Below are 11,980 nucleotides of genomic sequence, written 5' to 3'. Positions count from 1 at the left end.
TTGTAACTTCTCCTTTTTCATTTCTAATTTTATTGATTTGAGTCCTCTCCCTCTTTTTCTTGATGAGTCTGGCTAATGGTTTATCAATTTTGTCTCTCTTCTCAAAGAACCAGTTTTTAGTTTTTTTGATATTTTTTTTTTTTTTTTTTTTTTTTTTTTGTGGTACGCGGGCCTCTCACTGCTGGGGCCCCTCCCACCACGGAGCACAGGCTCCGGACCCGCAGGCTCAGCGGCCAAGGCTCACGGGCCCAGCCGCTCCACGACATGTGGGATCCTCCTGGACCGGGGCACGAACCCGTGTCCCCTGCACCGGCAGGCAGACTCTCAACCACTGCGCCACCAGGGAAGCCCTGAAATCTTTTCTAACTCTGAAATTCCAAGGTTCCCGCCCTGGCTCTGCCTGTGACTTGCTGTGTGACCTTGGGCAAGGCCTTGCCTCTCTGAGCCAGTTTCCTCCTTGGTCAGACAAGGATAATTACATGTCCTGCTTCTTGTTGCTTTGGGATAGTTGAAGAAGCTGGAGGCACCCAGAGCCGGGTGTGAATTCTGGCTCCATCATTACGTTTGCCCTTTGTGACCTTGGGCAGCTCACTTCCCCTCTCTGAGCCCTGGTTTCCTCCGACTATTCTGTCTGCTTTGCAGAGCTGTAGAGAGGGCGAGATGCGAAGCAGCGGGTAGAGGGCTCTTAGGACTGCCCCACCCCCAACTCTGCGAAGTGCTCACATAGGGCTCTGTCCCCCGTGGCCAGCGATGTGGGACCTTCTTTCAGCCGTGCTGGCTCCTAGGACTGCAGCCTGCAGAGCTGGGCCTGACCTCTGCATCCCCCCGACCATGGCACCGACCCTGGGCTGGGAGGGGGTGATCTGCTTGGCTGTCTTCCTCAGCTGGGGAAACGTGATGTAGAGCAGGGGGCGGGGAAGACTTGATCACTGTCTTCACATAATTAAAGGACTGTCAGATGCGAAATGATAATTATAGGAACGATCATGGATTTGGCAACCTACAGCTTACATCTGTGATCCCATTTGAGCCTGGCAGTCCTCCTGTGAGGTAGAGGTGGTGTCATCCTCAGGAACAGAGGAGGAAGCTGAGGCTTGAGGTCCCGAGTGATTGGCCCGCAGCCATGCGGCTAGTGGTAGAGGGCGGGGAATGAAAATCCAGCTCTTGATTGTATTCCCCCACGCCCTGGTCATTTGACCCGTGTTCTTGCCCTTTTGCTGGACTTGTTCTCTGTGGTGTCAGAGAACCAGCTGCAGGGTGGCAGCCGAGGAGGCAGAAATCATCTGCACCTCAGGCAGGGATGGAGGCAAGGACAACTTCTGACACCCTGCCGTTGCCAGATAACTTCTGTCCAACACTGCCGTCCCCATTTTACAGAGCAGAAAGCCGGCGCTCAGGGAGGATAAAGCAATGTCTTCTCCAAGGTCACCCATTTAGTAGGTGGCCAGTCACACCCAGCGTTCCTGGACTCCCAAACACAGCCTGCCTCTGTCCGGCTGCTGTCTCAGAGGGAAGAATTTTCAGCCCAGAGGAGGGCCCGGCAGCACCCACAGGGAGAGTGCCCATCTCTGGAGCTGTGGGAGCAGAAGCAGGGCAAGCTCCTGTCCTGGAGGCCGCAGAGGCGGTCTCTGCCCCAGAGGACAGGCAGGGAACAGGAGTCCAGCGAGACAGCTCTGCCTCCGCCAGTGGACCTGAGGTCATGGTGGCACCAAGGGCAGGGAGGCAGCTCGTGCTCAGGGGCCGTCCTCACGCAGATTTCAGTCTCCAGGGTCAATTCGGGGGACCCAGGGGAGGTGCTCCAGGCCCCGGGGGGACCCCAGCAGTGTGAGCAGTGTCTGTGTGTGTTCTGGCCCAGGGCCACGGTCTGGGGTGGGCAGGGGCTCACAGCGGGCAGCACACGTCCTGTGCGGGGCTGGGCTTTGTGGCTGCAGCGCTCTGTGACCCCGTGAGCCCCAGCTGCTACTAGGCTCTCTCTCCACACACACATTCTCCTCTAAGTGCAGAAGGCTGGGGGTGGGACAGAGACAAGAGGGGTGAGAAGAAGACGTGACAGCCAACAGGAGACAGTGAGCAGGAGAAACTGGCATACGGTTGGTTGCCCGTGTGGGGTGGAGGGTCTCGTCTTCCTGGAGGATGCGGGCCAGAGTGGGAGGAGACGGGATGGGGCCGGGCCTCTGGGATTCTCTGCCACAGTCACCCTTGTCACAGGGCTGGAGCCCCCTGCCCCACCCGCAGCCAGGGCCCGTCCCCTTCTCCAGCTGCTCTCAGCCCTTCTTCCCTGTGCCTTGACCGTCATCCTGCTCCCAGGCAGCTGCAAGACTGGAAGGAAGGGGCTGTGGTGTCACAATGGGAGCTCCTTCCCTTGGTTCCCTGGGGACCCCAGGCTTCGCCTGAGGATAAATCTGGGGTTGGATGATGTCCTTGTCCACTGGTGGCCCTGAGACCTCCCTGCATCCCCACCACGTCCACACCTTCTTCTGTTCCTCACACCATGTCTGAGCACCTCCTTGTGATCCGAGGGATGTGGGCCCAGGGTGCACAGAGATACCTCAGCCATCCCTGCCCTGAAGGAGTCCATAGCCCAGTGAACTGTCCCTTAGTGTGCACCCACTGTGTGCCGCTTGATGTATATCACCTCATTGAACATCAACCCTCCACAGTAGGGGGTGTTATTCCCATTTTATAGGTGAGGAAACTGAGGCTCAGAGGGGTTAAGTAACTCACCCAACTGGCAGGCCAAGTCTGTCTCCCTCTTGAGCCTGGGCTCTTTCCACCTCCACAGTTCAGAATGTGATTGACAGTCAAGTTGATGGGTACCAAGAGTCTGTGCAGAAACAGTTAAGAGAGGGAGGTCCTGGGACTTCCCTGGTGGTCCAGTGGTTAAGACTTCTGCTTCCCCGCCGTGCTTCCACTGCAGGGGACATGGGTTCGATCCCTGGTAGGGGAACTAAGATCCCACATGCCACGTGGCGTGGCCAAAAAAAAAAAAAGTAAGAAAGAAAAGAAAAAAGAAAAGGAGGTCTTGGGAGCTGGAGGGATGGGAGAGCTTCCTGAAGGAGCAGAAGGCTTGGCCTAGGGTGTGGACTCCAGCGAGAGAGGATAAAGGACTCTCAGGGGGCCGAGCTGGGTCTGGGATTAACATGCCTGGGTCCCAGAGGGCAAGGGCGGGTTTTGCGAGAGCTGTGCAGGGCTGGTTCCCAAGGGGGCAGCAGAGGATCGCCTCCTGCCGGGGCACCTGCGTTCAACGCCCCCTCCACTTCTCCCCGACTTGGTCACCTTGTATACGTTGCTCAATCTCTGACTCACCTCCACTCATCCATATTGAGCCTCTGTGCAAATTAGCAAAGAGTGCCCCTTCCCCAGGGATCTTGACTGTTATCTGCTCGAAAACTCATGACAAATAAGGACATCAATGGTGACCATGATGTGAGTGGCACTTCTTAGTGTTGGCACTTCTTGCTCAGCCATATGTGGTGGCCCTTCTCTGAGTCTTGGTGTCTTTGTTTGCTCTGAGTTGGGGATAAATACCCAGGCATTGTACAGACTGTGGGAGGTGATGGAGGGCCAGTGGCTCCCCCATCCCTGCCAGCATGGCCGTGGCCTCACAGCCTGCATCTCTGGAGCAGGGCCAGGCTGGCTTGTTGGGGCGCGGAGCTGGCTCAGGCCCCTCTCCTGTAACACGCCCTGACAAGGACCATTAGTGCCATTTGGAGCCTCTTTGTCAGTGGAGCTGCTCCCCAGGCCACTTCCTCCCCGAGTTCCTGGCCTTCCCTCGCCTTTCTTCCAGCCCCTGCCATTCAGTTTTTTCCTCTGATTGTTCTTAGAGTGACCTGCCCCCTCCATCCCTACTGTGGATGGGGCCTCTTCATCCCCATGTACAGGCTCCCTGTGCCCATGGGACCTCTGGCTTTCAGCTCCCAGGACTTTCATCTCTGGGTGGCCCCCAGCCCTGGCTCATGCCTGGTTCCAATAATGGGGGTCCTAGTTCTTTGTTGCGGTTCCCAGGGGTAGGGAGGGGTGGCAGCCCCTCATTCTTGACCTGTCCTCCCCGCCCCACTCTCAGGATCCAGCCAAGTGAGGACCGTGGCCCTCAGTGCACAGGACCCCTGTATGCTGTGGGCCCTCCTGACACCTGCGGTCTTTCTAGCCACCTGTCAGAATTGCCCCTGGGTCCTGCATCACACATCACCATAGGACATTCCCCACCCCCCGGCACCTGTGGGGGGTTCTCTACCTGCCAGTGTCGCTGCAACTATTTCTCTGGTCCCATGGGACTCCATGCTGCTGGCCTGGGACAGGACCCATCATAGGCGGAGGCTTACCCCTCACCCGGGCCCTTCTCAGAACCTTGTCCTCTGGCCAGAGGCCTTGCACCTGCTGAGGCAGAGTGATCTCTGTGGACAGATGGCCACTCCACCGCTGCTGGCTTGGGGTTCACAAAAGACCAAGGGCTCCTCTGTGTGGGTAGGGTGGTAAGCCTCCGGTGAGATCTCTCCTGGGTGGGCATACTCATGCCAGAGTAGGAGAGAGGATCTTTGCTCACCTGCCATCTCACTATCGAATCTTTCCTAAGTTGCCACCTACCCTGGGAATATGAGGACCACCCAGATCTTCAAGGTGCTTACAGTGTAGCAGGGGGACCGACATATAGAAGGACAGTTCTAGAACTGCAGGGTCTGTGCCTTGACCGACATGGGTGCAACAGTTATGGCAGCTCTGAGGACACGGGATTCACCCTGCTGGGACAGGGCAGGCCTCAGGGAGGAGGAGGGTTGCCCTATGGACCAGAGTGGGGTTGCTTTCTAGATGGAGCCATCAAGAGGTTAAACTGGGATTAGAACCGTAGCTCCAAGCTGGCTGTCCGGTGTAGGAAGGATCAAAGAAGCCCGGAAAGCTGCGGGGAGCCCAGCAAGGGGCCCGGGAACTGGCTGGGTGAGAGATGCTGAACTCCTCCAAGCCCTCCAGCCCCTCAAGGTAGAGGGTGGTCTTGGTTGTCTCCTGCACTGACTTCCCCTCAAGGGCTGTTGTTTGTACTGATGATCTCAGCAGTTTCCCAGAGAGCAGGATGTTCCAAGCTTGTTGTGCTTCTGAGATAAGGGGACGGATGAAAGCAGGGATGAGCCCAAGGGCCCAGCGGAAGTGCCTGCAGACCTCTCGGGAAGCAGCAGAGGTGGCGTCAGCAGCCCCCCGCCGGCCCCCCAGCCCCCGCCAGGAGAGAGAGGCCACCCCTGCTGGGGGTTGTAGAACGCCTCATTCCTTCAACTCTAGAGGCTGGGGCACTGCTCTTTAATCCTCTTCTAACTTGCTGTGTGACTTGGGCAAGTCACTTCACCTCTCTGGGCCTCAGTGTAGCAGGGGGCAGAGGTGAGGAAGAACACCTACTTTGCAGGCCTGTGTGAGGCGGGACGGAGGTGAGGAATGTGACCCTCAGACTGCGGATCACCCTCCCAGTGTGAAGGCTTAGGCAGATATGGCCTTTGCTCCTGGAGACTGGTGCACACTGGAAGGGCCTCAGGCTGCAGCACAAGGGGCCCAAGCTCTGGCTCCCCACTGTTTTGTGACTTGGGGCTCAGTGATGTTGGATAGGTCACTTCCCTCTCTGAGCCTCAGGTCCCCACCCGCGTGAAGAGGGCAGTAATCCCTGCCTGGCAGCGGGGGCTACAAAGGGGGAGGGGTGGGAGCATGCTGGGTGGAGGTGGCCTGGGGCCATCCCTGCCCCACTTGACCCCTTTCCTCGTTTGGCCCCTCCAGTGGGAGCGCCTCTGGTTTCTGCTCCTCACCTTGACCTTCGGCCTCACGCTCACCTGGCTGTACTTCTGGTGGGAAGTCCACAACGACTACGATGAATTCAACTGGTGAGTGGGTATCAGGGGGCAGGGGCCTGGGGCCTGGTCATCCGGGGGCTGAGACGGGGGCGGGGCTTGGGTTTGAGTCTCTCTCCCGGGCTGGTCCTCAGGGCTCTGCCACCGCTGGCCACCAAATCTCTGTATAGCCTTGGGGGACACAGTCCTCTGGAGAGAACAGAAGCTTAGCGAGGAGCTGAGACCTCCTCCCTCGCGCTGCTGTCATGAAAATCGGAATGTAAGATGGGGCCAGGTCTCAGCTGGGGGCTGGGACCTCTGAATCCCTTTGTAGACAAGGACTCCAAGGCCCAAAGAGACCAAGGCCTCAGCAGAGAAGGTGGCCCCAGACCCCAGGCCTCCTAACTCCCTGAGCAGGGCCTTGGGCAGGGCTGGTAGGTGATTCTAGGAAAGCTCAGGGTCCTGTGTGGACAGCAGCCTCGGGTCCAAGGGCAGAGCTGAGGCTGGTACCCGGGTGCACGAGGGCACCTGTTTCTTCCTCACCCCCACCCCTGCTCCCCCATTGTCTGCCTTTGTTAAACAGTGAAAGGCACAGAGGAGGGGACGTTCCCTAGGTTCTAGTGGGAACTCCCCCATTGACAGGTGTGGAAACTGAGGCCCAAGTTCACACAACCAGTTGGGGGCAGAGTTGGGGCTTCGCAGCCAGTGCTCCCTGTCCATCCAGTGCTGCCTCTTCCTTTTGGTTAGAAGTTCAGGGGCTTCCCTGGTGGTGCAGTGGTTAAGAATCCGCCTGCCAGTGCAGGGGACACGGGTTCGAGCCCTGGTCCGGGAAGATCCCACATGCCATGGAGCAACTAAGCCCGTGCACCACAGCTACTGAGCCTGCGCTCTCGAACCTGCGAGCCATGACTACTGAGCCCGCGTCCCACAACTAGTGAAGCCCGCACGCCTACAGCCCGTGCTTCGCAACAAGAGAAGACACCACAGTGAGAAGCCCACGCACCGCAATGAAGAGTAGCCCCCGCTCGCCGCAACTAGAGAAAGCCTGTGCACAGCAACAAAGACCCAATGCAGCCAAAAATAAATAAATAAATAAATAAATTTAAAATATACATAAATAAAAAAAAGTTCAGCTCAGTGTGACCATGGGCACATAAGTGTGAGTCCTCAATAACTGACCTCATCAGGTCTTCCTGAGGATGAAATAAGATGATGGACATGAGAGGGCTCCAAGCTCACCTAAACCCGAGGGCTGCTTCCTGGGAGGCCGAACCTCCAGCTGGTGGCCATTATGTTAGAATTTAGGATTTCTGGACTCTGGGCTTCTGATGGGCTGTGGTTCTAGGATTTTGTGATGATCCTAAGATTCGGTTCACGGAGCCTGAGCATCCGCTCCCCTCTGCATAGCACTAGGCTGTGCTTCTGTTATTAATGAGCTCAATAAAGGACTGGCTGCTGTCCCGCCGCAGCCCAGCAAGATGAGCCGGAGCCCCAGCCGAGTCCCAGAGGTGGCCCCTGGCCTTTATTAAATGCCATAAATCAATTATTCATCCTTCAGGTATCCAAAGCACAGGCACTGCTGTGGGCAAATGGGAACATTCTCTGCTGGCCCTCGACTGTAGACCCTGGACGCTTCTGTTGAACTGCGGGTGATGGTCTACCCCCAACATGTACAGAAGGAGAAGCTAAGGCCCAGAGAGGGGTAGGACTCACCCAGGGCCACACAACCATTTGGTGCCAAATACACATACTGGGGACAGTCGAGGAGACTGAGGCTCAGAGAGGTTAAATAGCCTTTCCAAAGTCACACAGCAAGATGCAGTCAGATCTGGGACAGGGACTTGAACCTTCCTGACTGTATCATGCTGTCCACGGAGCTAACCCACTCTGCCCAGAGAGTGAGCTCCCTGTCACTGGGCAGCTCAAGCAGAGGACGGATGCCTGCCCTGTCGAAGAGGCTGCAGAGAGAAGGGCTGCCTGGGGCTTAGGGATGGCCTGAGGACCTGCAGCTCCCTCACCCTGTCACCTCAGTTTCTTGGAGTCGGTGCTGGGATTCAGGAGCCCCTGGCCTGGTCCTCAGGGTCTAGAGAGTCTCCGGGGATAGCTCATGAAGCAAGAGAAGGTGAGTGAGACCGAGGTGGTCAGGGCTAGACAGGGAAAGCCAGGAAGGGACCGTCCGGGCTGTTGCCGTCCAGTGGGGGCTCCCTGCCAAAAGGGAGAGGCAAGTGGAGCCAGAACACTTTGCAGGAGTAGTCGCCAGGGCCTGGGCCTGCCCTTCTTTGGGCCTCAGTTTCCCCAACAGATTTTTCCACTGGGATCTGAGGGTGAGGGCCAGGGGAGGGCAGATGCCCCATAGTGTCCTCCTGGTGTCCCCTCCCAGCCCCCTGCCCAGGCCCAAGATGGCAGCAGGCCTGAAGCTGCCTGGCGCCGGCTCAGTTTCTCTGACGACGTGTGCAAGTTGCTGCTTTCTCTGAGCCTCAGTTTCCCCAGTTGTACAGGGAGGACATGGGTGGTTCAGTCTTCCTGGAGAGCAACTAAGCAGCATCTATCAGGAACCTTAAAAAGTTCATTCCCTTTGGCCCTGTAATCCTATTTGTAGGAGTCTATCCTGAGGAAATAATTAATAATACAGAAAGGTATGTGCAAAAAAAAAAACTGTTAATTTATGATAGTGAATAATTGGAAACTATTAATTGTCGTTAGTAGGAAGTTGGCTTCATATAGTACATTAATTCCATAGGAGACCACGTGACTATTAAAAAACTCACATTTCCTCAGGATTTTAGTGACTTCAATAAATGCTTGTGTTAATAAGAAGCAGAGAATTGTGTACTACCACATTCCTCACCTCACTTCATCCTCAGGAAACACTGTGAAGGGCACTTTGTTATCCCCATCCTGTAGGTGAGGAAACTAAGGCTCAGGGAAGTCAGGTGTTACATTTTATCAATCCTAAGACCTCATCTTTTCAAATGTTAACATTGAAATTGAGATGAATGTCACAATCAATGGCATCTTAGATTCAGGGGAGCCTGTCACCTCCAGAGTCCTGCAAGCCAGGGGATTTGCATATCTGCGTGTGCCTCCCTCCAACGCCTGAACTCTGACTGCTGTGCTGTACGCAGCGGGGTCCCGGCTTTGCTGTTTACACAAATATATAAGCGGGGTTGGGCGGGGGGCTTCCCTGGTGGTGCAGTGGTTAAGAATCTGCCTGCCAATTCAGGGGACATGGGTTCGAGCCCTGGTCCGGGAAGATCCCACATGCCGCGGAGCAACTAAGCCTGTGCGCCACAACTACTGAGCCTGCGCTCTAGAGCACGCAAGCCATGACTACTGAGCCTGCATGCCACAGCTACTGAAGCCCGTGTGCCTAGAGCCCGTGCTCCGCAACAAGAGAAGCCACCACAATGAGAAGCTGCGCACCACAATGAAGAGTAGCCCCTGCTCGCCGCAACTAGAGAAAGCCTGCACGCAGCAATGAAGACCCAATGCAGCCATAAATAAATAAATACATAAACAATAAATTTATAAAATAGCAGCCTTCTTAAAATATATATATATATATATATATATATATATATATATATATATAAGCAGAGCGGGGAACCTGCTGGAAGGAGGCAGCAGTTTTGGTGCTGGTTACTTGTGTGCAGTAGAATTAAGGGGACTTGTCTTCTTGTTTATGCTTCTTGGCATGCCTAGGTGTCCCCCATGAGCCATCCAGAGGCTGACCTATGACCAGGGAGACAATGACCTCCTCACTGAGTGGGCAGGGCCGGGTCACTGAGCGGGCCGCGTGAGAGCTGAGAGCTGGCCGGCCCGAGGGAGCGTCCTGGCTCCCTGGTGGAGGTGTGACCCTTGCCCCTTCTCCTCCTGGCAGGTACCTCTACAACCGCACGGGCTACTGGAGCGACTGGTCCGTGCCCATCCTTATGACCACAGCAGCCGCCTTCACGTACGTCGCAGGCCTCCAGGTACGTGGGGCTGTCTCAGAGGGCAGGTGGCCCTGTGCCCAGGGGAAGGGAGACCTGGCCTGTGCTGGGCTGACAGAGGGGCCCGCCCTGGTCTGAGGAGCGCAGCTGGCTTTTCTTCTGGCTGCTGGGGCTTGGTTCCTTCAAGGAGGGAGGTCCTCTTGCTTTGCCCCATCCTGGCATGTTTTCCCCCGCCCCCGCGGAGCATCCCACTGTTAGGCCCCACTGCAGACTTCCTCTTCCAGGAGCTTGTGCTGTGGTTGCTGCTCCCAATACGCTACTCCCTGAGACTCAGGTTAGCCCCCAGGCTGGACTGGGGCATCCTGGGGGACAAGGCTGAAGTCTGCTTCAGAATCCTGGAAGCTGGAACTCCCAGAACATTAATTAGGCAGTCCAAGTGAAGCAGGGCCCAGTGACCTCTTGAGGGAAAAATCCTAGAGGAGAAGGAGCCTGGAGGCCTGGAATAATCTGGGAGGAGGCCAGGCTTGGGCTGGGCTGGGCAGGGCTGGGCATTCCCATGGCCTTCAGGGAGGTTTGCTGACTAGCTGAGCTGGGCCCAGAGAGTAGTGGGGAGCAGGGTGTCTGGGGAACTGGCAGAAACCTCCAGGTCACACCTGGTGCCTGACTCTAGCCCTGTGGGCCCCCTGTTCAGGTCCTGGCACTATGTCACATTGCCGTGGGGCAGCAGATGAACCTGCACTGGCTGCACAAGGTAAGGGCTGCCTCCGTGGGGGCCTAGGGAGGAGCGGGGAGGCCGGAGGCCGCAGCAGCAGAGGAAGAACCCGGACACATCTTCCCTCTCCTGCATCGTGATTATAATTGTTCTAGTAGCTAACACTGAGAACGCACTGTGTGCCCAGCACTGTTCTCGCGGTCTAGACTGTATTAACTCATTTAACCCTCACAGCAGCCCTGTGACATTAGGTACTGTTATGATCCCATTTTGCAGTTGGGAAAACTGAGGTACAAAGAGGTTAAGTAACTCACCCGAGGTCTCCCACTTAATAGGTGGAGGGTCCAGGATCGTACGTCTGTAGCCGTGCGCTCAACCAGCACAGGTCACAGCTCTGGCCCTCTGGCTGGTTCCGCCTTCAGTCTCACCCTCTCCTCTTCAGTGAGCTCATTTTAAAACTCTGATCCAGTGATATTTCTCCCAATTTAAAGCCCTTCCCACCGCTTCCATTGCCCCCAGGGTGATCCATAGTCCCCCACCCGGCATTAAGGCTCCGTGACTTGGCCCCAGCTGAGGTCTCCCAGCTGCTCTCATGGGACTGTCACCCTCAGCTTCTGCCACATGAGACATCTCAGGCCCTCCCAGCATGCCTGCCTCTTCTCTGCTTTACCCCTTCACTCCTCCCTTTCTCTCTCTTTTGGACCCTTCCTTGTTTCTCCTCCCCACCTACACAAGACTTCTCAGGCTCCCCCAGCACCCTCAGGCTCCCCTGCCACAGTCCTGACATCTTATTGTCCATTTCCGTCTGGCTCCCTGACCCCAGCCTTGCCTGGTCTGGGAGCTCCGTGCAGGCCAGAACTGACTTTCCATCTCCGTGTCCCTGGTGCCCCATGCAGGACTGGGCCCAAAGCAAAGAGGCTTCATACGTTCCAGAGCCTTGGCTCTCTTGCTTACTGTTCGTGGCACGCATGGTGCTGAATACATGTGGCTGACGCCTGCTCTTTCTGAGGGCCTAGCGGGCGCAGGGGTGGCACAGAGCTGACCAAGAGAGAGCCTCTCCCTCCCAGGAACACCTGGGCCTTGGAGGAAAGGATGGGCCACCTCTTTTCCTAGAGCCTGACTCAGAATGAGCATGCCATTTAGCAAGGGGCAGAAATGTCCAGAAGTAACCACGAGCCCATGAGATGGTCCAGAGTGACTCCGAGGGGAGGCGCTCACTTCCGGCTAGAAAGATACCAAGCAGGAACCAGAAGAAGGACGTGGTGAGCTCCAGTTTGGCTTCGTGGAGCGGGAGGTGCCTGTGGGCCTACAGGGGGGCCTCTGAGATCTGGAACTGAGGAGTTAGACCTGGGGGACTGAAATCTTGGAGGGATGAAGAGCAGTGAGCCACGGGACCTCCCTGGTGGCGCAGTGGGTAAGAATCCGCCTGCCAGTGCAGGCGATACAGGTTCGATCCCTGGTCCGGGAAGATCCCACATGCCGCGGAGCAACTAAGCCCGTGCGCCACAACCACTGAGCCTGTGCTCTAGAGCCCG

The 11,980-nt window shown here is 56.5% G+C and overlaps 1 protein-coding gene across 2 annotated transcripts in view; it reads left to right on the top strand.

The window, feature by feature from the left end:
- Nucleotides 1-11,980, top strand: part of GDPD5 (glycerophosphodiester phosphodiesterase domain containing 5) — a 56,170-nt gene that overhangs the window by 20,834 nt on the left and 23,356 nt on the right. Inside the window, exons 3-5 of one of the 2 annotated variants that reach the window (XM_007455029.1) lie at nt 5,752-5,855; nt 9,682-9,775; nt 10,425-10,484. The exons of the other annotated variant lie outside the window; for it this stretch is intronic. Of the exons in view, the coding sequence (XP_007455091.1) occupies nt 5,752-5,855; nt 9,682-9,775; nt 10,425-10,484 (258 nt within the window). The remainder of the gene's footprint in view (nt 1-5,751; nt 5,856-9,681; nt 9,776-10,424; nt 10,485-11,980) is intronic. 2 annotated transcript variants of the gene reach the window in all.

Source organism: Lipotes vexillifer, unplaced genomic scaffold, assembly GCF_000442215.2.
Source record: "Lipotes vexillifer unplaced genomic scaffold, Lipotes_vexillifer_v1.1 scaffold1693, whole genome shotgun sequence".
NCBI lineage: Eukaryota > Metazoa > Chordata > Mammalia > Artiodactyla > Lipotidae > Lipotes > Lipotes vexillifer.
This window is presented reverse-complemented; position numbering and strand designations above follow the sequence as displayed.